Consider the following 27,707-nt stretch of genomic DNA (forward strand, 5'->3'; position numbering starts at 1 on the left):
TTTGTTTTCTAGATCCAAATCTCTGCATGGACTAGCTGTTTATTTCATTTCACACCTGTTGAGGCAGCTACTTCTCAAAGTCATATTAAAATGACGTCACAGTAAATCGGCACGTTGGAGAAAAAAAATTACACACTTGAGTCGTTATTCTTTATGAAATTTCCAAGTGTAAACAGTGCAACTTTTATTGATTTGAATTAAGTTTCTATGACACAGTGCATATTGCTGACATTGCTCTGCACCTTTAACCACACACCAACAACCTTGTTTTTATTCAATGATGTAAAAATAAAAGCAAAAATAGTTATTTATCTAACCGGCAAAGAAATGTCTGCAAGTTAAAAGAAAGCCGTAATGACGACGAAGGATACAGTGAAGCGCAGTCGCTGCACACCTTCAGTTTTTACATGAGTGCAAATGTGACATTAAAGCTGTAATCAAAAGGGATGGCAGTCCTGCCACGTAAAGCTGTGACGCAGGTTTGTTAAAAATACACGAGACTAAGAAAGAATGCACTCCACCGTCAGCGTGCGTACTGAAGCCATTAATCTTTTGTTTGCCAATCAGCGTCGTCCATCCAGCCCCGAGTAGTCCAGTTCGGCTCTTGCAGGACATCTCGGTGCCTCCTTTCTGTTAAATCGCGGACAGCATTTTGTGTCTTTACGCCAATCAGCAAGTGAAAACGTCAAACATCTGGTGGTACCTCCTCTGGGTTTTGTCTGGTGTATGTCCTTTGAAATTAAAGGAACTGTGTGGCTACTTTATGTGAACAAACGGGTGTTTACATTCACTGCTTCAAAGAAAACTTCATCTTGGATTTTTTTGATCAAAAGCGATGAATGCCATAAAACACTGACAAAGGCTGCATAAACAAACTGGATAAAAAAAAAAAAAAAAAGGACGTCCATGCGAAGCCAAAACTTCTGCATTTTGCAAGCTTTTACTCAGATGGCACAAATGAAGGGTAAATCTGACTTAGAACAAACAAACTGTAGAGTCAAAAATTACCAAAAGGTTTTCGTAAATAAGATAATAAACCGATTGTGAAGCATTTGCCAATGTAAAAAAATGATTGAGTGCATTTTCTTATACACTTCTGTGCAATCTAATTACTTTTTACAACCAAAGGTGGTGCCCCCTGCTGGCCAGTAGAAAGAATGGCAGATTAAAACACTTTCAACAGCACATTTTTAAGCTCACAAGGTTACATCCATCTTTTCTATACAGTCTGTGGTCAAAAATGACTCCCCTTAGTGCGCTTCACCAACTGTACACCGTTTTATTTGTGTGGCCAAATTTAGAATAAGTGCCCTGAACGTGTCCATTATTTTGTAAAAATTCATAAAATTAGAGTGAAAATATCCAGTAAACTGCTGGATGTTCATCAGAAGTAATAAATGAGTGAACAGTAGTGATGTGGGACTCAGCAGTAGTCACCCTTTAATTTGTGCCCACAGTGCTGCACTTGTTAGCAGACATACCACTCTCACATGTCCAATCACTGGACTTTTTTTCCTTCTGTTTTTTCATAACAAAGGGAGCCAACAGTACACATTATGGGATAGAGAGGACTTTGCACTGTGTTTGAGAACATGCATACGCAACCAAGAACTATTGCCCTCCGGTGCTACTAGAAGTGAATAACAAAGGGCTAGTTTGGACTGTCAGACGAAAACAGGACTACACCTTGGGACTAATCCACAAGTAAGACTGCTGTGAGTTACAGCTCTATTTACACCACCTCAAAGTTGAATCCTACCATCCAGAAAGCTTCTGGGTGTCATCTGACACAGCATGAAACTGCTTGCTTAGACTTGCTCGAGTTGGTTAATCACAATCAGCATTTATTTCCTCTAAACTGTGTTTGCTTGCCTTAAAGTGTCCAACATGACGCAACTAGACAGAGTCTGACATGATCTTTAGGGACTAGATTATCCAGTTCATGTCTCTGCAGGTTCATATGCAAGGCAGACTGAAAACATTAAAACCATTTTTATTTGGTAGTAAATGGGGCGCAACCGCAGTTCTTAAACATCAGCGCTGAGATGACAAGCCCACAGCTCCCTCTACGACTTCCTCCTAAACTGGTGTCTTAAGCCAAAACACCATTCTCGCTTTTATAAAGGCACCGACATAAAGTTTGCACACTTACTGAAAGAAATTTGAAATCGTTAACCCCACAACCTCAGCACGCGACAAAGCCCTTGACCACAATTGCTAATCTAATGCCGCGCATCACCCTGCACCCATTTCCCCTCAGCATCATAGTACTTCAAATTAGAAAGAAAGAAAGAAAAACATGGATGGTACTTAATTTATCCACCTGCTGGAATCGTTCATAAATCAAATTTGTAACTTATTTAATCCCTTTCAGTCACCAATAAGAAACACAGTGAGAATTTAGCCACTTTCTTCATCTGGGTCCCCAGAAATATGTGATGAGAGAGCAGCCAGGCTGTAAACAGTGAACCACAGCTGATGTGAACGAGCTCCTGATCAACACAAGGGAGGAAATCCTGAGAACGAATGATTCTCCTGTGGAAATTAATGGAATCGTTCATCCACACTTCTTTTTTCCCCTCTTTTCATTTGTCCGTATCTTTGTTTATGCAATCTATTTTCATCTATTAAGAAAATATTTGTGGAAGGTTAAATGAAAATATACAATTATTAATACAATAGAATACAGAGCTATGTGTTAAAGGTGATTTAAAAAAACAAAAACAGAATTGATTGTATCTCCCTTTACAATACACACATTTTCCTTGGTTAAAAGGCAAAAGAGGTAAAGTGTATGAGAAAAAGGCAGCCTGTTGTAGTCCAGAGGGCTGGTGTTTGAGGATTAGGCGATTGCTTTTGCTTCTGGTAAGAACGCCTCCCAGTACTTTATCAGCTGGAGAGAGAGGAAAAACCAACAACAAAAACAAAGAAAAAACAGGAGTCTTTAGACGCCAAATTAATTGAGAATTTTGAAAAGTAAAACATCACAAAAAAAAATGTAGCCTATTATATCTAAAAAGCTGTCTACTAAATGACTTGATGCATGCTCAATCATCCAGGATGGAAATCCCAAAAGGTTGATTCTGTTCATCTGGACGCAGCGTTTTCAGTGGGAGAAATGTTTCATCACTCATCCAAGTGACTTCTTCAGTCTCAGCTGACTGCAGGTTTCCCAACCTTATAAACAGTACATTTGCATAATGATTGAAACCAGCCCCCTCTAGTTTCAGTCATTGTGCAAAGGTACTGTTTATAAGGTTGGGAAACCTGCAGTCAGCTGGGTCCAGTAAATGACTGGAAACAATTTAAAGTTGCTACTTTGGGCTCTTTCATATAAATAATCAAAACTCCAAAAATCCAAAGTAAGCACACAAATACATTTACATAATATGTATTTCAGTGAATCACAAATCACGAATATCTTTTAAAAAATGATTTTGATAATGATGTGTTACATTAACATTCATGTTAAATTAATTTCTAATATTCATTAATCATTGAAGTGAATGTAAATATTTGGTTATTTGTGAATATTTTGCTCAGACTTTTATTTGATAAAAGTTTTCATGACTTTGTCTATTAGTCTAAGCTGGATTAGCCTCAGTTTTCTAACAAACTACTTTACATAGTAACCAGAGCCTCACTGCAATAATGAAAAAGCATGAAGCACATGCATAAAGAATAGTAAAGAAAATACCATTTAGGGAACCAGAGTGAAAAGTGCAAAAGTTAAATACAAAATAAAAATGTTTGCAGATTTACCGAGTCGTTTACTTATTTTGAATTTGGGAGTTTTGGTCCACACAGAAACTTGAATATTCTTTATCTGCTTTATTTAATTTTTATATAAAAAAGTATGTAAAGCCTTGTTCCTGTCGTCTTACCTTACTTATTACCTTGTGTATGATTTACTTTTGAAATTGTCAACTTCTGTAGATTATCTGTGATGCTCAACAGTTAAAAACTGACCTAAATCCAGTGCAGTACTTACAGGTTTATGAATATGAAAATGCTGACTCACTCACCTGTTGCTGAGATTGAAGCAGACACTCCAAATACGTGATAACCTGTCTTTTGCAATTCTTGGTCTTTTCTCTCTGTTAGGAGAGATTTTTCAGAAGGATTTATCACTCTCAGCCCGTTCAGCTGTCTGAGCAGTTACTGATGCGGATACCAATAAGAATGAACACTGGTACCTCAAAGCGAATGACTTCCTTGCGAACAGTTGCAGACACTCTTTCAAAGTCTCGCTCGTACTGCGTCACTTTGGCCTCCCACTGTTTCCAAAGATAAAAATCACAGAGGAGTCTTAAATCAAATACAGTGCTTCACATACAGAGATCGTGCAGCAAAAGCTATGGAGTGATTAACGTCAAGCTAAGAATGAACCAAGGATCAGAAAAATTAAAGTTACTACAACGTTGTTCCTAAACTTGAAGAGGCCCCATCAAACGAGGGTTTCAGCCACATCCGAGCTATTTTTACTTTGTTGTTTTTGGCCCATGTCGTACCTCAGCGATCTCCTCCTTGGCCAGCTGCAGCTTATCGGGCTTGTTGGCCCACAGGAGTTTGGCCTCAGTCTCCCTCTTCTTCTGCAGCATGGACTGAGCATCCTGCCAGCGCTGCCACGCCTTCATCCGGTGATCAAAGGACCCCTGCAGGTCACAAAACTCACATCTTTTTACCTTCATGTACGTGCTTTTTAATATTGAACAATATTGGACATTTCACTTCCTATGGGGGAAAAACCCACTTAAAAAAGCAAAACAAAACTTAAACGGCTGTGATCTACAGAAACTAGCTAAACAAATTCTCTCCGTACCCTCACAGCACCCAGCAGACGGATGTAATCTGCAATCATTTCAGCAAAGGTGAAGGTGTCGCTTGCAGCTTGTTCCTGGTGTAGCTGCTCCATCTTGTCCTCCACCTCGGCCAGCTGGGAGAGGGCGCGGGACAGGGCGGTGTTGTCCTCTGCGCTGCCCAGCATGGCCGCACTTTTGGCGAAGCTCGCCGTGTTCAGTGATAGCTCTAGATTTCAATGCAAAGACAAGTGTTCTTCACACAAACTTGAATACGAGAACATATACAAGAAATGAAAGCAGCAATTATGGGCTAAAAGGTGCATTCACACATTTTATGTTAGGTGGCATCATTCAAATCTTTATAAAAGCTTTTATTAGAGGAGGAATAGTAATTAAAAAGTGTTATAATTAACAATGTTTAACATCTGAACACATTTCACTCTGTTGCCCCCAAGTGGCCAAAAACTGTACAAACACATCCGAATGATAACTGATGAGTCACTTTACAGATGGGAAAAAAGACAACGGACCTTTCCTGTGAACCACCAGGGATTCGACCAGCGCGTGGAGCTTCCTGAATTGCTGGTCTGCAGATTCCACCTCCTGCAGCTTCTCCTCGAACCACTGCAGCACAACGCACCATTAGTACGACTCCAACACTAGCTGCAAGGGCTGTAAGCTCTACGGCACTACAAGCATCATTACCAAAGATAAATCCCATAACTGTCAAAAATCTAACCATGAAACTGCAGCTTTGTTTATGCCCAAAAGTTCCACCAAAAGTCTCTGCTTTAGTATAAAGACTGAAAAACGCAGTGAAGAACATGAGCGCGTGTTTACAGCTGAACTTACCACGTCTGACTCGTTCATCTTGATGGTCATCTTGCTGACAGCGTCTGTCGCTTTATTGATCATCTTTAAGAAGCCGGCGCCGCTCAGAGCCTGAGTGCTCACTGCTCGAGGCAACTGCAGATGCATTAGTTGTGTTAGCTGTGATGATTCTAAAACTGCGATATGAACGTTTTCAATATTTTACTGCAACTCCATCTTCCTCCATTGTCTGCACACCCTTACACTAATGCTTAGGTAAAGCACACTAGTGTGATGAAAGTAATGTTTCTAACTACAAATACACCATTCATCCACTACAAAAACAGAGAAGTGAAACAAAACTGCATTACACCTCTTCAGTGCAGTAACTCGAGCTGAAACCAAACAAAATCCTCTTACTTCCTCTCTCTCCAGGAACTCTCTGACATCGGGGTCTTGGAGCAGCGACGGGTGATTTACCACCCGCTGCAGATACCTGTTCAATCAGACAATAGGGACACGCTTGATTTTCACGAGTAGTCTGGAAATTGCCACATCAGAATAGCACGAGAGCATCAACGGGGAAGTGGTGGTGATGCTTTTGCATTAATTATATTCTTGTCACATCATGCTTCCTGTACAGGGAAGGGGGCAGGGTTTAATAAGAATATTTTCTTCTTCCTGCTCCTTTTCACACATGGTTGTAGTGCTTTGTTGATAGAAAGTGTGGTTGGTTTGTTTGATCTGTTGTACCAAGTGTGAAATAAATAAATGAAATGAAATGAAATGTACAAGGGTTGGGACTCTGTGTTAGCCGCGCTAACTGGCACCTCATGCCATTCTTTCTCTTTTACCTTTCCAGAGCACCTCTTCTTCTCTCAACAAAGTCTGTAGACGATGAATCTTCCTTCCCCACTTTCACCTTTGTCATCCCTACACAAGATAACGACCATCACCACTTGTGATTGAGAGCAGATTTTACATTATAATTCTAAGGAAAGCGTGAGATGTGATGAGTGCGTCAGCCTACCCAGGAGGCTCTTCTCTGGTGGTGGAGGCACAATGAATCCATTTGGTCCATGTTTTTCAGAGAGCTTCTCATAAAGTCCGAGGAAGTCGCTGAAGCGTCGCCTCACTGTGAATGTCTTGTTGCGAAACATGGGCAGTGTGGTCTGAAACACACATTAACGGAATTTATGTACCCAGCAGGCTCGTGTTTGCTCCAATACTCCACTAAACGTGTGTCGCAACCTTTGTTTTCCCTCTAAGAGCAGAGCACGGGTGTGTCTCCAACAAGGCACTCATCAATATTTCATCTTTGGTCAACTTTAACCAACTTCAAGTAAAATGATGAATAATGACACATTTTTACCTGTGTGGATACTTTGTAGGCCATGTAGGCATTCATACCATCCCCTGAAAAAAAACAATACATACATCATTAAATGTCCCTGACTGTATAAATACAGTCAAGTTTACTCAGTGAACTGATATTTAAACATCAGGCAAGCTACATTAAGCAATACAAAAAACAATAAAAGCCTCACCTATTTTTTCTGGATCTTTGACAGAGACAAAGATGTCAAATTTGTCTTCCTCCTCTTCCTCTTCCTCTTCTTCCAACTGAAACAAATTTTGAGCATGAAAGTGAAACATGACATGAAAACCATGGCTGAACAGTCAGCTTCTCCCACCACATTTTGTTGTGGTGGGATGTTAAACAGGTTAAACCGCAGTTGGAAAGAACCTGGTGCTGCCCCAGTTTTCTCATTCTGATGTTTGGGCAGAGAGTTAACATTTAATCTTGTTAAAAGCAACAGGTTTTAACAAGGTTAACTATAGATCCAAATCTGTAATTTAAAACAATCAGATGAACAGCTTCTAACCAAATTGAAACTTTAAATGTTTTTAAAAATTAAAAATAAAACCAGTTTCTTCCTCCAGATGAGGAAATGTTTTATTTGAATCTTTACTGGATTAGAGTCTATATGAATGCACCTGACCAGCACCTAAAGATGTTAGACACTCTCTGCCACTGTGCTTTATATTTTATTACTGGCTTCAGAAGCTGAATACACCACTGTTTCCTGTAAATAAGTGTGCATCTCTGTATGTCCTCAGACTTTCCATGGGCTGTTTTGTTTCAATATATAAATCTCAAAGAGACATTTAGCTGAATAAATAAAGGATAAAATAAACTGGCGTGTATATTTATTAAATACTTGGAAACTATTTCATGGGCTCACACTCGAAAATCTTTGTCTGGGTTTAAATCTGAGCTCACCTCTTCTAGGGCAGGAGGCTGTGGCTTGGCGAGGCTGGCAGCTGCTGGCAGAGAGGTGGGGGCGGGAGCAGATGGCTTGGCCGTCGCCTCCTTTTTTCTCTCATTCCTCGGACTGTCGAGAGAGAGCTCCACCGTGGCCTCTGCTAGAGGGGAAACGTGCAGTAAGATATCCATTATTTCCCTAGTACAGTGGAGCTGCTTTTACCACAGTTACCAAAGTCTACCTTTAAGTATTTACAGAGATTCGGAGTTCTGTTCCATGTGTGGTGATCTGGAGCACAAACTGGAGCTGCTTCTGTCATGCCTCAACAGGACCTCTGTGTTGGTTTCTTAATCACTTATTTACACCAGACTGAAACTTGTGTTTGCCATCTCAGGTGTCTGACACAAATATACACTGAGGGTTATGTTAAACCTGTGGATTTAACTGAACTTTGCATTCAGATGGTCACATGTTCTTAATTGAGGTGTCCTCATCCTGGCTTTGGTGTCAGCCATGTGGTAACAGCATGATGCACAGAAAATCACGATAGCTGCTTCTAGTTAAACATTGCTGTACTTGACTTTTAAGAGGGCTACTACTCAAAGGTTTTTTTATAAGTAATCTGAGCCACTCTCCCATAACCGGCACAGCCCAGTACAAAGTTTCAAACTCAATGCAGGCAAAACAGTTATTTACAATGAAGCAAACATTACTTTCCATGCTGTTGTTTCAACTTTAGGACGCGTTCATCAACATTTTTCCAGCCTAGAGCTCATTTTATCTTCTATACAGATGTGATTATGCACAAACCTCTATATGAACTTCACTGAACCTGTCTTGAATCATGACTTTAGTATAAAGACCAACTCTAGGCTTAAAACTTTGGTAACATAAACCGAATGAGAATAAAAAATAGAATAAAATAAGGTGGACCCACCAGCAAATATATCACCGTCCTCCTCAGAGTGGACTCCATTGGTCTTGGGGTTGACGGTGCTGGTGACGCTGGGTGTGGAGGCAGCTGCCTGACTGAAGATATCAGCTGGCTTACTGTCTTGCAGCGGTCCCCCAGCAGTAACTTTGGTTGTGACAGATTTCTCCTTCAGCTCTTTAGGGACGGGTTTCTTTGAGATGGCACCCAGCGGCTCGCCAAACACATCCTCGTCAGGTTCACCGAAGAGGCTTTTCTGCGGCTGCTTGGCAGGCTTGGTCTGCAGTGGTTCTGCAAAAATATCACTCCCTTCCTCCTCGTCAAAGAGATCAACGTTTGCGCTGCTGGGTTTTTTGGCTTCAGCAGCTGGTGGAGCATCGCTAAAGAGGTCGACCAAAGGGTCAGCAATTTTGCTAGTAACAGGCTGTGAGTCACCACTGAGGTCGATAACTGGAGCGGTGGACGTTTGTTTTGCTTCCTGCTGACTGAGTGGATCTATAACACCAGCAGTTACTTCACTTCTATCAATTGTTGCTTCAACAGTAACATCTGCCTTTACTACTTCCCCTCTCTGAGCTCCAGTTTCGCTTCCCAATATGTCAACGAAATCATCGGATTTTGTTGCAGCTGCAGCTACAACGCTAACATTGTTTGTCAGGTCAAAAAAATCATCTGAGGGTTCACTCGCTGGCTTGTTTCCTGTTTGGCTGCTCATTGGCTCGATTAAAGGATCATTCATGATGTCACTGGGAGGCTTCATTGAAACATCACTGGTCGGTGTGGTGTCCATTTCGGTCACTGGTGATGTGCTCTGAAGGCCAAAAAGGGGATGCTTAATGTCAATTGCTGTCATGTCACGTGTGTGTAGACAACAGACAATTCTGAAAGTAATCCAAGACTCGTGCAACAAGTTGATCAAAGTTTCAAATTTTAAAGACCTTTGGGGCTTTTTTTTTTTCTTTTCTTTGATCTCAACAGCTTCACATTACACAATCTGGTCTCTAGGTAGCCAAATTGGATATTGGGTAACATCTAAACATCCAATGTCCATCCCAGCTACTGGGTGTGTCACTGACAGCAGAAACAATGTTTTCAAAATAAAAAAACAAGGACTTTGTCACTGTAAAAAGCTGCAGGGAACATTTTATGATGCTTGAGAAACAGATTTAACTGATATGTTTTCGCCAAGAACACAAAGCAAATCTCCTGAGAAACCATTTCATCAGATAAGCCTTTACATTAGGGTTAGACTAATGTAACAGTCTAATGTAACAGCGATTGCAGTGTTTAGGTTTTTGTTTACAGGGTAGTAAACAAAATGACTTAATGAACTTAAATGACTTGCTTCAAAGGATGCTGATTCAGAAGGTGAAAACAACTCTTGGATCCGTTACTCTGTGACCTTGGCTGTATTAAAGACGACTTTTTCTGATGACTTAATGGGCTTGATGGTTTCAGGTCATACTGACTAAAACATGCAGGATATTTTTGTAAGTAATGGTCATCAATGGAGTCAAAAAGGCTATGCCCATTTGCTATCGATGTGTCAATAGCAAATGACTGTGTAGTTTCTTTCATTTTAAAGTCAGATGAACACCTGGTTCATAGGGCTGGGCAATATGACCCAAAATTCATATCTCGATATTTTTTAGCTGGATGGCGATATAAGATATATCTCGATATATTTTTTTAAAGCCATAAAGTAAGAACAAAAAGAGAGTTCTTAGTCAAAGCTGTGTCCCAGATGTCACACAGGCACTTTTATTAACATAGAGCAGATGTACATAACATTTACTCAAAAATAAATTATGAGCATTTATTAAATAATAATGCTCCATAAATAAAAGAAAACAATGTTGTTTTTGAGCATAACAAAGAGCTCACAATTGTGCAGTCAAAATGTAAACTAAAAGACGCTGAGCACAATAACAAAGAGATTTCACAGCTGCTCTGTTCCCAACTTGTACTGCGTGACTGACAGCCTGGAGTTTGAAATCCGCTTCGCAACCACGTCTCTTAACAGGTGCCATTTATGGTCCTTATACACAGTAGGGTAATATTACTTTGAAGCACAGTACGTATCACTCCGCGAGGCTCAGCCGTAATGCTCTGACAATCCATCAAGCGGTGCAGCTCCGTAGCTTATCAAAGTCGTACTAAAACATTTTTTGACAGATTGCTGAGCGCCGTGTTCCACATAAAATCGGTTCGCGGCCATCAAGCACAACCAGAATTCACACATAAGGCGCGCTGTCAACTTTTGAGAAAATGAAAGGATTTTAGTCCGTGCAGCACCTCTGGGCTGCATGGCGTTAGCGTGGTTAGCTCGTTAGCGTGGTTAGCTAGCTAACACATTGACGCCGTCCAGCCCCACGCACGGGGCGATGCGCAGTAACTCGCTAACGGAGATTTGCCGTGTCCATCTTGTCGCTTCCTGCAGGTGAAGCGATGGGGGAGGAGGGGGAGTTGTGTTCAGTGAAGGAGAGGCGAGGCCGAGTAACATTGCGTAAAGACGAAAGTGGACGAAAGAGAGGCAAACTTGCGGCTCCACAAGTATAATTATAACGTAACATAGACTATATCGATATAAAGGATATTGTCACATCTTATATCTCGTATAAAAATATATCGATATTTTTTTAAAACTCGATATATCGCCCAGCTCTACTGGTTCATCAAATCCAATTTAGGAACGTGATGAACTATGCTTATTGCCAAGAAAGAAAATTCTCAGCTCAAGGTTTTATAATAGAGTTTTGCTAAATAATGAATGTTGTCGTATTGGCTGTTTCCATCTTTTATATACAGTCTATATTATCTGCATACCTATACAGTTTAAGAAATAAGCCTGTCAAGCAAGAATGCTAGCATTTATCTGATAACCTACCACTCCACATTACTATTTATTATTATTATTATTATTATTATTATTATTATTATTATTATTATTATTATTATTATTATGTGACATACAGGGAAACTGCCAGTATTACATTTTTTCAGTACTAGTGGAAAATTAATGTACAATGACTAATAACTGTATTTAGTGGTCCCAAAAATATTTCCATTTTATCTGTATATCTGTCACCCCTTATTAAAAATGAAAAATGTGAATTATACTCTTTAGACAAAAAATGCTTTAAAAAATAGTAATACATCCCCGAAACTTCTTTTTATAGGAAGTCAAGTCACTCTGGCTGCTGATACATTTCCAAACATCATTTCAGGCATGAGCTCTGACACCTAAAACATCCATAAAATGCTGACTTAGGGTTTCCGTGCAGCAGCGAGTTCAGTGTTGGGAGAAAAAAAATCGCAGACAGCAACTTTCTCATGTATCCTCTGAACTTTGACTGTAGGAAAACATCCGGGTTCTGACCATGTGACCACACCACGCTCACATGACAGGAGGCTGCCCGAGCCAGCGTACAATCCTTATTTTATGGGGAGAAATACGTAAATAAAATGGGGAAGCTGACTTAACCCACTAATAAGCATCGTGAAATAACACTATCACCTCCTTACTGTGTCAGCTCTCACAGAAACCACACACAGACCTCACTGTCTGCAGATTTCACCTCACCTACGCATGGCGTGAAAAGTCTGCACGTCAAAAAAAAAATGCTGAGGACACCTTCAGATTTAAAAGTTAGCTCGAGAAAGTTTTAGAAGATGAAAAGAGGTCACACATTCCATGCACCAAAACAGGAAGTACGGCGTTACCTGGTTTGGTTAACTGAATCACTGCGAGGGAGAACTTCAAAGAGCAACTTTCAGGGTGAAATCAATACCAGCGAGGGCGTTTGCAGAACTCCTAAAGCTCGTAGGCAGGTAGTAAGAAGTTTCTACAACAAATGCTTCGAAACATTAGGAAATACTAAGAGTTTTGGAGATGACAATATCTTATGTCAACATTGTTTGTCATTTTTCCCCTGTGCAACTGCTTAACGTTAACGGCCAACATCTCCTAAAACTTTTGCCTAATTAGCTTTCCTAGCTAACTCTGCATTAAGTTAACGAGTTATCCAGACCTGACCGCTAACAGCTAGGTCGACTCCACCAGTACATACCGTACTCCCGAAGAGGTCCTCGTCTTCATCACTGTCGCGGCCTCGGACTTCTTCAGCGTCCAGCACATCTTGGTCCTCGGAGTCCGGGAATGGGGGAGGACTGCGCTCCGAGCTGGTCGCCATCTTCACTCTCTTTGAAAACACAAGGGGAGGTAACGTCAACTGCTCCCCTCTGCTCTCTGTCACACAGACGTGTCTCCTTCGGTTAGCAGCTAACGTTACCTTCGCCGTTTCTCACTGTGGTTTACCTCGGCCGGACGGGGGTGTACACCTAAACTGGGCTGACTAGTGGAGAACAGACACTGCTCAGGACGTGCAAACCCGCCGCTGTCTTTTCACTTCCTGGTCCTACTCCTCCTACTTCTTATCAGGTTAGCTTCAGTGTTAGCTGTAGCCTGTAGACTTGGCAGTCATAGGATCGGACACCTCGCTCGGAGATTTGACGGATCTGGAGAGAAGTTAGCTAATCTACCCAGATCTTAAGTGCCCAGATTAGAGACACCCGACTTCTCTGGAGATGTCCCGTCATAAGCATGCCGGAGATCCGGAGGCACGCCAGCCGCTTCTCACGGGACATCGCCTGGACGCAAGGGAGCTGGACTCGGATGAAGGTAAAGGCAGACAGTTTGTTTACTTGCATACGAAGATCCATAAAGAGGTCATTCCTATAACCCCCCCCCCCCACACACACACACACAAAGTAATTATATGTGTCAGAATTATTTATTATTGTCATTTTATTTTATTTTTTACAAAAGTAAGTGGCATCTCTCCTTATTTCGTTCAAATTCAGTTACCTAATATAGTTGTTTTTTTAAAAAACGTTATTATTGCTGTATAAGCTTACTAATATTTTACACCTATTTTTTTTATTTAGACTTTTTTTTAATGCTTTAAGTCTTTATAATAAGTTGTGTAGCTGAATTGGTCCCCCTCATGGGTCCTCTAGTTACTACTCCTTTTTTTGTTTTGTTTTAGGAAACCATCTGTCACTCTTTCATCAGCCTTTCAAAAGAATATTTCTCTGATGTTTTAAGGCTTCCACTCGGTTTACCCTTACTGACACTGTAAACTGATATTGGGTTGCAATTCACCTGGTCACCTGGCCTATAAAGATGTAAAAAATAATATTTGTTATATTATACATACATACATACATACATACATACATACATACATACATACATACATATGTATATATATCTTTATGGCTGGTTAGGTCAGCTCTAGCTTACCACCACGTGTATGGTATATGTTCCAGGGCACATGGTGCAGCCAATGTAAAATTATGAAAATATTAACAAAACAAAAAATCTTTAGAATACATAATAAAGTCAAAGTCAAAGTCACCTTTATTGTCAATTCTGCCACATGTACAGGACATACAGAGAATAGAAACTACGTTACTCTCAATCCCTAGATAAAATAGCAAATGAACATTTAAATATAAGAGTGATTAAAAAATGCAGGTAAAATAATTAAAAAGTAAAAATTTAAATAAATACAATACAATTTTACATATAACAAGAAAGCTATACAATATACAATATAATGGGTAAATGACATTGGGTGTAAACCAGGCAGAGTAGTGCAAATAGGCAAATAGTGCAAATGGAGATTTAGTAATGTACGGTAAGAGATAGTGTAACAACAAAGTCTTATGAGGTAATGGCAGTCCAATGCTCCACAAAGTGACTGGTAACTGGTGCAGGCCAGTGAGTGAGTCAGAGTGTGTGTGTGTGTGACAGAGTTCAGTGAGACCGTGGAGGAGAGAGGGGAGAGGGGGCAGAATCGGGAGGGAGTTAAGCTTCCTGACAGCCTGATGGATGAAGCTGTCCTTCAGTCTGCTGGTCCTGGCCTGGAGACTCCGCAGTCTCCTCCCCGACGGCAGCAGCTTGAAGAAGCTTTGCATTGGGTGCGTGGGATCAGCCGCTATGCAAAGGGCTTTTTTAGTGAGACGGGTGCTGTAAATGTCCTGGAGGGAGGGGAGAGAGACACCAATGATCCTCTCTGCAGCTCTCACTATGCGTTGGAGGGTTCTATGACAGGACGCATTGCAGGCTCCAAACCACACAGTGATGCAGCTCGACAGGATGCTCTCGATGGTGCCTCTGTAGAAAGTGTACATGATGGGGGCTGGTGCTCCTGCTCTTCTTAGTTTGCGGAGAAAGAAGAGACGCTGCTGTGATTTCTTGGCCAGTGCTGTGGTGTTGTACGTCCAGGAGAGATCCTCTGTGATGTGCACACCCAAGAACTTGGTGCTGCTCACTCTCTCCACAGACGCTCCATCAATGGTCAGAGGAGCATGTTGGGTGTGCATTCTCCTGAAGTCCACAACAATCTCCTTCGTCTTCTCCACATTCAGAGAGAGATTGTTGTCAGCACACCACGTGGCCAGGCGTCTCACCTCACTTCTGTAGTCGGTCTCATCCCTGTTGCTAATGAGACCCACCACCGTTGTGTCGTCCGCAAACTTGATGAAGAGGTTGGAGCTGTATGATGAAGTGCAGTCATGGGTCAGCAGAGTGAAGAGGAGGGGGCTCAGCACACATCCCTGCGGGGCCCCCGTGTTTAGAATGATGGTGCTGGATGTATTACTGCCGACCCGTACTGCTTGAGGTCTTCCGGTGAGGAAATCCAACAGCCAGTTGCACAGTGAGGTGTTGAGCCCCAGCTGGACCAGTTTTTGAGTGAGCTGTTGGGGGATTATAGTGTTGAATGCTGAACTGAAATCTATGAACAGCATTCGAACATATGAGTCTTTTTTGTCCAGGTGTGTGAGTGCTGAGTGGAGTGCAGTGGAGATGGCATCATCGGTTGGGCGGTTTGGCCGATACGCAAACTGGAAGGGATCCAGGGAGGGGGGCAGGACAGTCTTGATGTGTTGCATGACTAGTCGTTCGAAGCACTTCATCAGGATGGGAGTAAGTGCAACAGGACGGTAGTCATTAAAGCAGGAGGGAGATGACTTTTTTGGAACCGGAATGATTGTGGTGGCTTTAAAACATGTGGGGACGACAGCCTGGATGAGTGATATGTTGAAGATGTCTGTGAAGACATCAGTGAGTTCCACTGCACAGTCTCTCAGTACACGACCAGGAATGTTGTCAGGACCCGGAGCTTTACGTGCATTGATCCTGCTGAGGGATCTCCTCACGCTGTCCGGGGACAGAGTCATCACCTGGTCACCAGGAGGGGGTGGGGTCTTCTGTGCAGTGGTGCTGTTTTGGACTTCAAAGCGAGCAAAGAAAGTGTTCAGCTCGTTCAGCAGGGGGATAGTGCTATCACAGGTCTGTGGTGGGGGCTTGTAATCTGTGATGGTCTGAATGCCCCGCCACAGGCTCCGTGAGTCTCTGCTGTCTTTGAAGTGATGAGATATTTTCCTGGAGTACTGTCTCTTAGCCTCTCTGATGCCACGGGAAAGGTTGGGAAAGCATGCTATTTGTAAAAGTCCATTTAAATTGAAAATACTTGCAGCTTCAAAAATTACTTACTTACTACTTTCTCCACCTTTTACATATTTGTTTGTTTGTTTGTTTCAAAATTAATTGAATTAAACAAAATAATATACTAAGATGACAAAAATGAATAATTTAAAAAGTGACGTAATTTGTTTAACAAATTCTTTAAAAGAAATTAATTCAAATTACATTTTTGTTTAAAACAGATCATACCTTCTCTTTGATAACACGTGCGTATTAACACACTCCTATAAATTCATTTGCTGAGTAAATTCAGGAACATTTCACGTGGTATAAAATGTAAATATGCTAGTAATAGAGAAAATTTGGACAGTTGGACCAGTATATTTTTGTAGCAGTGTAAAACCTGAAAAAGTAGTTTTAAGCCCTCTTTCAGATCAAATGTTAAAATATTTTTTTAGGATGTTACTACTTTGAAATGGCTCTGAAAAGAATTTCCATTTCTGATAATCTGATTACTCTGTACTTTTACTTCTTAATCCTCAACATATATTTAAAGCGGTAAACAAATCTGTGCCTGATAAGTAATGGATGATTAACAGTTGATGTATTGATTTTTAAGAAGTAAAAAAATGCTCATATTGATGTATCTGCTAATATTCTTACAACAGAAAAAAAGGATGGGGGATTTTTTTTAAATTTAAAATTACTACAATACATTTCATAATCCAGTTACATTTAACTTTAATTATTTTCCACAAATGCGACTTTGCTGCATGTGCTGCAGAGAGTGTTGAGAGCCTCGTTTTCTGCGTAATATTCTGTAAAAATTGTTTTTGGCTTCGTCAGTGTATCAGCGAATGTTAGCTATTTGACCATATATCAAAGCTGCAACAGCTAATGTGAAAATAAAAAAGTAACGAAGAGACAGGAGAAACACCCTTCAACAGTGTTACGCATTTTGATTTTCCATTGTTTGCCCACTAGAGGGCACTCTGCAACTTCCTTACAAAGAACACAACCAGCTGATCCAAGCAAACAAGCTATTTTTAAACTGCACTGTCTTATCTTAGTATTGACTCATAAATATCTACACATAATAAACGTTACAGAAATTTGGTTATACTTTGGTATCACTCTAAAAAATGTCATCCTACTATGAAACTTTCATTCCCACTTTGGACTAAATTGTGATGTTGTTGGGTTTTTTTTTAATGATTTTTCATTATTTTGTGATATTTTGTAGCCAGATAATTATTATAACAGTTAGTTACTTGCCAGTTATTGCTAATTACATTTTCATTGCAACCATAGAAATGTATCAAATTATAAAACAGATGGAAACAACAACTCTGTCGTAACTTCATTAATATGTTTTAATGAAAGAAATGGTCTAACTGCAAAAAGCCTCATCAGCCAGTTACATGGCCCAGGCAAGCCTATTTGTCTTATTAAGTTAAGTTTATGGCTCGATTTATGCTAGTACAATGAAAGTAAAACTTTATACATGTTTGTGTTGTTACGGAATAAATATAATTAAGAGAGGGACAACTTTGAGTATAAACTAGGTGAGAGGCTGACAGGATGTGGACAGAAAGTGAAACTAGGCAGAGTGCACTGCAGAGTTGTTTTGATCACAACTATGTGTGACTGTGTGCGACGTATAGCAGAACTATATATACGCATTTGGCTTGTGATGCTTTAGACCTGTGGATGCTTGCTAGAGTCTGCAGATCTCCTTTTCCGGAAATGTAGAATAAAGATGATTTTTTGAGCTTTGACCACACTGAATCGGGGTCTTTCTCTGTCGGTGAAGGAATTTAAAAGAACCGAATTTGACAGTGTGTATTTGGCTGCCTTATAGGTGAAGTCATTTTTGACAGAACAGCGGAAGCTGGTGAGCACGTACCGCAGAAACTGACGTATGAGGAAGCAGTGGAAAGAGCAGGTAATCTAATGTTTTTTGTTTTTCACTTAGTCATCGTAAATATGAGGAGAAAAGCATATGAAAAATAAGCTTATTTAAGATTTTAGGTATACACTTTATACCTTTAGAGGTGTAAAACCTGGGTGTTTGTGGTTATGACATAAAATTAAGATTTTCAAAGCTATGCAACAAGTCAATCATGAATTGCTTCTCCCCTTTGTTTATTCACTTTGCTCTCAGGTTTTGGTTTGTTCCATTGGCTGCTGCTGGTGGTTTGTGGTTGGGCCAATGCCAGCGATGCTGTGGAGATTCTTTGTGTTTCTTTTCTGCTGCCAACGGCACGCTGTGATCTCGAGCTGAGCTCCTCAGACATGGGCCTGCTGACAGCAAGCATTTTCCTCGGTGAATCATTTAGTCAACCACCTTAAACTCCCCTTCACAGAAAATGAAACAACTGTTTTTTTGGTAATAGGTCAGCTGTTTGAAGCGGAACTTGGAAATGAGAAGCTTTTTTTTTTTTTTTAAGTTGATTGATTTATGTGACGTAACACCACAAGACCTTACACAAGCCAAACACACAAGACATTATTAGCCTCTGCTCTCTGCTTATTTTGTAACCCTTTCTTATAAAACTGGAGCCATAACTGAATATACGACCATTTTATCAATATTATTAAGCCTCTGAAAATGTTGAACTATCAATAAAATCACTTTAATGTAATAATTGTATTAAATCCCTTCAATTAAAGCTGAAAATCTGCGCCTAATTCACATGTTGATTGTCAGATTTACAGTCCACTGTATACGGAGCAAAGCTGTCATTGTCCAAATACTTTTTTCCCTGACTGTAACTCAGTGTCTTGGGCAACTGACTGAGCCCACTGATTATACCAAGTTCATCTTTTTTTCCTGTTTTCCAGGAATGATGGTGGGTGGCTACATGTGGGGTTACTTGGCTGACCAGAAGGGGCGTCGCAGGGTTTTGATCATGTCTCTGACAGTCAATGGGCTGTTTGGGGGTCTGTCTAGCTTGGCTCCATGGTTCTGGCTCTTCCTGTTGATGCGGTTCATCAGTGGCATTGGGTAAAAACATGATTTTTAATTCTTTTTTTCTGTACAAGTTTACATTTTGCTAACACACATTCAACTGTTCCCAGGGCCACAATATTAGTGAATAATACCAGTTATACTTCACTTTGCAGACATTGTCACTTGAAGGACTGAATTATGAACTTTTACTCATATCCACTTTTGAGTAGATTTGTTTTCATATGTGATTTGTATATATTGTAATGTTGCTATTTTAGAATATTATATGTCACTGATTTGTGCAAAGTATGAATATTTGTTGTAAAATGGTTTTATAATGGTGGTAATTCATGAATTTAAGTGATAATTTTAGAATCTATAGGAGACATAGGTGGTGTGGTTTTGACATCAGGCGGTGATGTTAAAAGTTACGATGTGACTTGTATTGCTACAATGCCTAATATTTATTTTGTGGAGGGCATTTTGGGAAAAAAAATCTTAATGACAGAGGGCAGTTTTCATATATACTACAACCAGAAGAGTTGCCTTCTGTTGGCTATTAAAAAAACATTCAAGTTTAGGGCAGTTCCACATTGGGAAGCTGCATCCTTCTTTTAGTTGTTTTAAATGTACCTCTGGTGTCATTAGAGGACAAAAATGCTCCTATTGGGGCACAAAGTTCAGTCAGATTAGTAATTGACTGGTTTGATTTTATTCAGTGTCATCATTTTTGAAATACCCAAATATAGCACAAGACATGCAGCATCCCTCCACGCTGTATTTAAAAACCATCTAAATTGTCTTTGTTAAACAACTAAAACAGCTAAAGAATAAACACCATGCTGTTCTCCTCTGCAGGGTCGGCGGGTCACTTCCTGTCATTTTCTCCTACTTCTCAGAGTTTATGCCCCGGCTGAGGAGAGGTGCGATGATCAGTTGTCTGGCCACCTTTTGGATGGCAGGAAACATCCTGGCTGCAGGTGGGAGCAAGGAGTATTCTCCATATAAAAAATTTATATAACTGTGGTTATGCCCCATTTTAACATTTTAGCATTTTAATCCCCTCCATGTGGGTTTTAGCGAGATGCTATTATATTTGAATGAACGGTGGAGTGTAAGGTATTACCTAATGCTAGCAAGCTTAGTTACCATGTTGCATATGTTGCAATATGCAAGTCCAAAGAGACTGGGTAGTGCTAAACATTGCTATGTAAAAGACCAGAAAATACTCAAGTTTCACTCACCAAAACTGAAGTACAAACGTCTTGAACAGGCTGTACCACTAAACAAGAATTCAATTTAAATGCACCAAAAGGCTCCAAGAGCACAAATACAATCCAGGAGTTCAGTTCAGTAACTCAAAAAGTGAGGCTTAGACAGTGACAACAGCTTCCTGTGTCGTGGCACTTATCAGTGTTCCTTCCTGTTAAAAGGAAGCTTTTCCTCCCTACTGTCGCCAAGTGCTTCCTCATAGTGGGTCTGTAGTAGTTGGTGCGAATTGAATTGAATTCAAAGTGACCACACCCCTAACTGCAGTTTACAGGTGATTGAGTTATAACAAAATTCACTTTTGAGACCACTGTTTTGAAGGCAGAAACTGCAGGCTTAGAAGATTTTAAATTCTATATAGTTTGAAATTTTAACATGGGAGTTAAGCTAGACTCAACTTAACTGCAGTTTTTTTTGGTATTTCTTTGTCAGCTTGATTTTCTTTTAAGTTCCTGATGTTGCTTCTTGAGGATTTCAGAAAAAAATAGCACATACTCAGTGGTGTGTGTTACCGGGTTTTTGGTTTTGGTGTTTAAAATTTTGCACAGACTTGCACAAGGTGTTAAACTCAACTTCTCTTAAAATAAACTGTAGTTTTTTTTTTTTTTTTGTGAAATATTGACCATCTGTGTTTGCCTTTGTCTGCAGGTTTGGCCTGGCTGGTGATCCCCAGAACCTGGGTAAAATTTTTTCTGGGAACACTGGACTTCAAGAGCTGGCGGGTGTTTGTGGTGCTGTGCTCCGTTCCCAGCATCTCGTCGGCACTCATTTTCAAGCTGTTCATGCCTGAAAGCCCCAAGTTCCTCATGGAGGTATTGAAAGACCAAAATAATGTTTGTGTTGCTTGGATGCTTTTACTTCTGAGTTGTCTTTAGGATGATTTTTTGTGTTCTGTCTTTTCCAGGCTAACCGTGAGAAAGAAGCAATCCAGGTTTTCAGATTGATGTTTAAGCTGAACATGAAAGGAAAAGAAAAGGCTCTTCCGGTATGAAATAAGTATACTACTATATGTTTAATTTTTGCTGCACATATCTAATAATTTTTTTTAAACAAAAATAAAACCAACTTAAGTCGACAAAAAGCAAAGCCAAAGTGATGCAACTGACAAAGATAAGGTGAAATCAAAGAGAAGTGAAAGCTACCGTGTGTGTTTATATTCCACATGTGGTATTCTACGGTTTTGTTGAATCAGTAGCAAGCAGTGACTTTTACAGGAAGGTGAGCAGAAACAATGGCCACGCCCTTTCCACCTCCAAACAAAGAGAACAAACATTTCTCCAGTGTTCAACACAACAACAAGAAAACTTGGACCAGATCACAACATGATTTTGTGCTGCATGACTATCCTTTTGTATATGCTGACATCCTTGTACATATTGCTGCAATCTGCATAGACATCTTCACCTGTCTGAACTCCTTCCTGGCTGAAAATTGTGAAATGTTAGCGCTTCTATAGTTATGTTTAAAAAATGTTTAGAATTAGCTGACAATAGCAAGTATTATAATGTACTTTAATGTGTATTTTTAGATCTCACTGGGCAAGCACTGCTTGCCTTGCTTGCCTTTACGAAACATCAGTCATCAGTCAACATTTCCTTCCTTCATGCAATTGTATAAAAGTACTGTAAGTGTAACAACTGTCCTCTGAACCCTTTTGTAGGAATTTGGTTTGCGTACAAGTTCTACCCAAAAAGGTGACAAAGACAAGAGCAGAAGCTTGGGTTCAAGTAAAGAACGTCTTGCAAATATTTTGAAAAAGGTGATGTAATTTGTTATTATTAATAGTTTAACTGATTTTTAGAATGTCTGGTAGTACTGGTTTCAAGATTTAGGGTTTTGTTTATTTTAAAAAAGAATGGCTGAAAATGGTAAAATATGAGTATAAGATACTCGATCCTGAAAGATTTTAAAAAGGAGAGAAAAGTAGCAAAACACAAAACAATCCTCCCGTGTGACGATTGTTTTGTGTTTTGATTTGAAAAATTACCAGAAATAGTTGTAAATTAATTTGACAAATCATTTCAGGTATCCAAAATGTTTTATGAACACAGCTCTGGGCTTTGGAAAGTGCATTTTTTTAATCATTTGGCCTCTGTACACCAAGATGTGATTTAAGTGAAGCATTTTTAATTCAAGGGTTTAACAAAAATATTCCATTAACTTCAGGAATTAAAAACACATTTTTATATACATCTGGGAATTTCAGTGGGATGAAAGTAACATGGGGGGTGTTTCTAATATTTTAATGAAAATACTTTATAGTCAGTGATTGCTGTTGCTGCTTGTTTGTTGGTATTTGTGCCTTCACTTTTGTCTTCAGTAACTGTAAATTATGCAGTTCTAGGCTAACATCAGGTGGCTGACCTGGCCACTGAAGAATATCCCATTTATGGCCTTGAGTTCTTGAGCGTAACCTGTGCTTTGCACCTTGTTGTACACCCTCTGTGTTTATGTTAATGACGGCATCCTTTTTTGTACATATGAAAATTATGCCTAACTTCTTGAGAGTGTTCTTGACTTGGTTAGCTGTTGTGTCGTCCTTCACTTGATTTGTTTTCTGTCATTTTTCCCGGCCTTTTGTTCAGTGAATTAACAATGCACCAGATTGTTCATTTGGCCACTCGTAAATTTGTGCCATCTTTTCAATAGGTTTATTTTGCTTTGTCTTTTTTTGTCTTTTTTTTAGTCCAGTGATCCCTGCCTTCACTTTCAAAGACCTCTCTTTGGAATTGACATTGAGCGTTACCTTGAACAGTTAGCGGATGGTTTATCTGCTCAATTAGTCACGGAAAAATGAGGGAACAAGCCTTATCTGGCAATAAAACTGCACAGCAGTAAATTGTTCAATTGCTTTATGCATCTGAAAACGAGGGACTTTGTATAAAAATGGCTTAATTCCTAAACAGTTAATATAACACTTCTGTGAACCCCTTGAATTAAGGTTGAAATCTTGACTTCAGTCAAGTTGTGATTATTTGGTTAATAGTATCCACTTGGACCAAACTGTATATATAACAAAAAGGAAAAGAGCTTTTGTTTGTTAAGCTATTGAGTAAATGTGAAAACACTGACAGTGCATGAGCAGTTTAGGCATTTCCTTTGTTTTTTGTTGGTTTACTTATGAATAATTTTCTTGTTAATTTGCAGGCTTTGGCTCCCATTAAAAAGATATTTCAGAGCCCTTTCAGATCCAGGAGTATCCCTCTTCTCATCATTTTCTACTCAATATCTTTTGGGTAAGAGATGGGCACCTATACATTCAGGCTTTGCTTCAGCTCTGTTCACACTGTTCAGCTGCTGGGGGATTGTATCAGACTTATAAAAATAATACTACTAATGTGAGATAACCATTTGATATGCATCAAGTGATAGGGAACAATTAAATGGCAAACTCATATTTGCACGTTCTACTGTGGTTTTCTTATTTCTTCTTTTTTTACATTTTAAAACTTTCACACTTCACCCTTTATTCTAAATCAAAAGTTAAAATCTTTTGTTTGTGTGTGTGTGTGTGTGTGTGTGTGTGTGTGTGTGTGTGTGTGTGTGTGTGTGTGTGTGTGTGTGTGTGTGTGTGTGTGTGTGTGTGTGTGTGTGTGTGTGTGTAGTTACTACGGGCTGTGGATGTGGTTTCCTGAGCTGTTTGAGAGAACCGAAGACGGCGGCTCGCCCTGCGCAAATGTGTCCCGCCCGTCTGTAGCGGCCAATGAAACCTGTAACACGGTCAAGACAGCAGGTGTGTTTCAGAGGATTCATGCTCATATTAGTGTTTTCATCCAGGCATCGCTGCTCACGGAGGCCAAGAAATCAGCTTTAACATTGACAGGAGTCAGTTTTTACAATACTTGGAAAGGAAGAGAAAAGCAAATATTTGAAACTTGCAACAAGTGCAGGACACTTCTGCTTTACTCTTTAACCTGCTTTAATGTGACTTCCTAACAAGCTTAAAGCACCAGCTGACACTGGACTCACTCAGGAAATTTCAGGAAATAACTATTAATGTGTTGTGTTTTATTTGTTTTTTCTGGTCCATCCATATCTCGCCACATGCCTTTCTCCTGTCCACACTCGTCTTCCTGTATTTGTCTGTTACCTCACAGTATATACGGATGGCTTCATCACAGCCGCGGCAAACCTGCCGGGTAACATCTTCACTATTCTTGTGATGGACAGCACCGGAGGAAAGGCTCTGCTTTGTGAGGGTTTTTTTTTTCTTTCACAAATCAATATGTTTTCATTTCTTAACACTCTCCCATACATGTTGCATATAATCATAGGTTGTGTATAAAAAAAAAAAAATTAAAGATCATAGCAGAGCCAATCCAGGAGAGCCATTCCACTTCACAGTAACCCACAGAAATTGTGGCCACAGCAAGTGGTGCTCAAGAAACAGTCCATGGAGTGAATGGAGCTACACAGCTAAAATAATTGACATCTTGCTAGATGTTATTTAAGTTTTTGCAAATTTAATGCCAATCATATATCTAAGGCAAAATAGAGCAACACATGTATTTTTTTTAATTTTATTTTTAGATGAATGGATTAAAGATACTCCAGAAACAACTGAGAGGTCCAGTCCATGAATTAAGCTGTCATTAAAACACCCATAATCATGCTTAATAGAATAAAAAAACGTTTATAGGAAATTCTATTTTCGTAACAGTCTGTTCTGCTGTAACGTTGTAACATAGAAGTCAGAGAGAATTGACTCGCGTTTGGAGCCAACCTCCAGTGGACATTCAGCTTTATTTTTCCGGCTTGTTTCTTGTAAATAATTTATTCTCTGAATTTGTCAGTGAGTTGACCCTTGATAGCATAAAATTTGTCCTTTTAGAGTTCGTCACTGCATATCACTGTCTTTAACACAACCCATTCATAGTTAAGCAAACGCTCCATCTTCATCTTCAAAAGCTTTGAGTCACGATTAAAGAAGCTCTCACACTACAAACAAATGTAGAAAATCAGAAAACCGAGCTGCTACAGAACACCCACCTTTAAGTCAGTGTTTAACAAAAAAATCATACATTTCTTCATCTTTGTTACTTTCTCCAGCCGGCAGCCTGTTGTTGTCCAGTCTGAGTGTCTTCTTCATCTATGTGGTTCAGACCAAAGCTCAGAGTCTGATCCTGTCCTGCATCTTCAGCGGGGTGTCCGTGATCGCCTGGAATGCGCTGGATGTCGTAGGAACTGAGCTCTACCCGACAAAGCTACGGTAACTCGAAACTCAGATTCAGCCATGTATAGAAATGTAAATCAAACTAAGATTTCTTTTTTTGTATTTTTTTTTAATTGATTCACTCATCCATCGAGGTGTTTTATTCTAACTCAGAGAGGTCACATGCACATATACTGAATCTCTTTTCTTTCCATTTTTCTCTCAGGTCCTCTGCTCTTGGTTTCTTCACAGGCGTGGGCCGAGTGGCAGCGATCATGGGTAACTTGGTCTTTGGAAGGTTGGTGGATGCAAACTGTGCTGTCCCCATCCTGCTGGTGTCAGCCCTGCTGCTCACTGGAGGACTGGTGGGTCTTCTACTTCCACAAACCAGGCAGACAGAGCTCACATGAACACTCGCGTTGTTTTAAATGGATTCAGCTTCCTCTTAACATCCTCACAGATGGGTAGAAAGACTTGAAGCTCTGTAATCTCTATATTTCCTGGTTGAATCCTGTGCCTTCTGTCATCTTTTTCTATGGTGCCTAATTTAAAAATTCCACTGCTAAAACAAATTGTTAAACAACAGTTGGCTCTCTCTGCCTTCCAAGAATTACTGCGTTGGAAAGCTGAGAAAGAAGTGCCAGTGTGTTATTAAAATCCTGGACACCTGTAAAAAGTTTATGTAAATGACAAAACCCTATATTCAAAGTGAGAAAATGGGGCCTTATTATCTGGTTTACTGAAGAGTGATGGATCGACTGTAGGTCTTGTGTTTTTGCTTTCCTGTCATGTTTAAGAAACTAGTTTTGTATAGTGAGTACACTGTTCTCATAAAGGGCTGAACGTGGACAGCAACAATACTCAGGTAGGCTCTGTCATATAAATGATGGTACTAAGGGGCCCAAAGTGTGCCAAGAAAATATCCCTCACATGTTTACACCATCACCACCATCCCAAACTGTTGATACAAGGCAGGATGGATCCATGCTTTCATGTCGTTTACACGAAATTCTGACCCTACCAGCCAGATGTTGCAGCAGATATTGAGACTCATCAGGCCAGCCAACACTTCTGTTTTCTAATTTTGATGTCTTATCCGACAGGAAACTCAATTAAATATAGTATATTTAATTGAAGTATATAGTATATTATTTTATTCTATTCTGTACAGCTGTGTACTGTATTTATTCTTATTGTATTCTAATTTTTGCCTCATAACTTTTGCACTGTCCACTTCCTGCTGTGACAAAACAAATTTCCCACGTGTGGGACTAATAAAGGTTATCTTATCTTATCTTATCTTATCTTAAAACAGCTGTCTGTCCAAATGCTCAGTTTGAACTTAAGTAGGTCGTCTTGACCGTGTCTACACGCCGAAATGCACTCAGGTGGTGTCATGTGATTGGCTGATTAGATATTTGCCTTAATAGCAGTTAACCAAGTGTACTCAATAATGGGGCCAGTGAATGTATATTATGTCACAGTGGAGGATGCTCAAATTTAGTCTTATGCCTTGTCCCTAATAGGACCTACTCAGGGACATGGCTCTGGCTTTGAGCACACAAACCCTCACTCAGGCTGCATTCAAATCTTCTGGATGTGAGGCTCAGCCAATCCGAGAAGGCTGACTTAAAGCAGCTGCAGTTTTTTGTCATGTCTCTTTTGAATTGTGAAAAAACAAGGCCAAGTGTAAGATAAGTGCTATTAGTTTTTGTTTTTTTTTTAATCATTTTTAACTGTGAGTCATGCTAAGCTGTATTAGTGCAATCTAAGAATAAAACCATGCAGCTAGAAAAAAAAGTGTTTTAATAAGTTGCCTTCAAATATATGTCTGAATAAATGGCCTTGTATGATGTTTTTGGAGGTTCATGACCTGCATAGGTGGTGTAATCAGCCAAAGTATCATAGCAAATGGGTTCCAAAACGTCTATACTTATGCACAGAATAGATTTTAGTAGGTTCAGTCTGATATTTTCCTGCACAAACTGGATCGGGCAAGTTTAGTTCAGTTTGAGTGGAAAACCAAAG

At 39.8% G+C, this 27,707-nt stretch overlaps 2 protein-coding genes across 4 annotated transcripts; one reads left to right on the top strand and one right to left on the bottom strand.

Moving 5' to 3' along the window:
- Positions 1-168: 168 nt before the first annotated feature.
- Positions 169-13,482, bottom strand: snx1a (sorting nexin 1a). 3 transcript variants are annotated; one of them, XM_085359432.1, is made up of 16 exons: positions 13,103-13,482; positions 12,881-13,012; positions 8,817-9,621; positions 7,897-8,039; positions 7,160-7,235; positions 6,985-7,028; positions 6,643-6,784; positions 6,467-6,545; positions 6,033-6,108; positions 5,655-5,768; positions 5,333-5,426; positions 4,823-5,028; positions 4,512-4,655; positions 4,197-4,277; positions 4,026-4,097; positions 169-2,893 (listed from the first exon to the last, which is right to left on the bottom strand). In XM_085359432.1, exons 2-16 carry the CDS (start codon positions 13,001-13,003, stop codon positions 2,843-2,845), a joined length of 2,250 nt encoding a protein of 749 aa, XP_085215558.1. In that variant the 5' UTR covers positions 13,004-13,012; positions 13,103-13,482; the 3' UTR covers positions 169-2,842. The 3 variants fall into 3 exon arrangements, with proteins under 3 accessions (XP_085215558.1, XP_085215559.1, XP_085215557.1); XM_085359433.1 differs by having other exon boundaries at positions 7,897-8,036; positions 12,881-13,482; XM_085359431.1 differs by having other exon boundaries at positions 12,881-13,482.
- Positions 12,961-27,160, top strand: sv2 (synaptic vesicle glycoprotein 2). Its single transcript, XM_085359434.1, has 13 exons — positions 12,961-13,491; positions 18,167-18,250; positions 18,470-18,631; positions 19,150-19,312; positions 20,117-20,238; positions 21,176-21,339; positions 21,432-21,512; positions 22,188-22,286; positions 23,675-23,763; positions 24,133-24,260; positions 24,625-24,720; positions 25,577-25,736; positions 25,906-27,160. The coding sequence occupies exons 1-13, from the start codon at positions 13,398-13,400 to the stop codon at positions 26,087-26,089; spliced, it is 1,626 nt and encodes a 541-aa protein (XP_085215560.1). The 5' UTR covers positions 12,961-13,397; the 3' UTR covers positions 26,090-27,160.
- Positions 27,161-27,707: the final 547 nt, after the last annotated feature.

Source organism: Diplotaxodon limnothrissa, linkage group LG7 (genome assembly GCF_057381915.1).
Source record: "Diplotaxodon limnothrissa isolate DT_005_m linkage group LG7, D_limnothrissa_male_GT1.1, whole genome shotgun sequence".
Classification (NCBI taxonomy): domain Eukaryota; kingdom Metazoa; phylum Chordata; class Actinopteri; order Cichliformes; family Cichlidae; genus Diplotaxodon; species Diplotaxodon limnothrissa.

Coding starts and splice junctions, on each gene's coding strand:
- snx1a (XM_085359432.1), bottom strand. CDS start 13,003: ATGGCGACCAGCTCGGAGCGCAGTCCTCCCCCATTCCCGGACTCCGAG. Junction 4,656..4,822: donor GTCTGCTGGGTGCTGTGAGG/GTACGGAGAGAA, acceptor TGTGACCTGCAG/GGGTCCTTTGATCACCGGAT. Junction 4,098..4,196: donor AGGAAGTCATTCGCTTTGAG/GTACCAGTGTTC, acceptor CTCTCCTAACAG/AGAGAAAAGACCAAGAATTG.
- sv2 (XM_085359434.1), top strand. CDS start 13,398: ATGTCCCGTCATAAGCATGCCGGAGATCCGGAGGCACGCCAGCCGCTT. Junction 21,340..21,431: donor GCCCCAAGTTCCTCATGGAG/GTATTGAAAGAC, acceptor TGTCTTTTCCAG/GCTAACCGTGAGAAAGAAGC. Junction 22,287..23,674: donor TTGCAAATATTTTGAAAAAG/GTGATGTAATTT, acceptor GTTAATTTGCAG/GCTTTGGCTCCCATTAAAAA.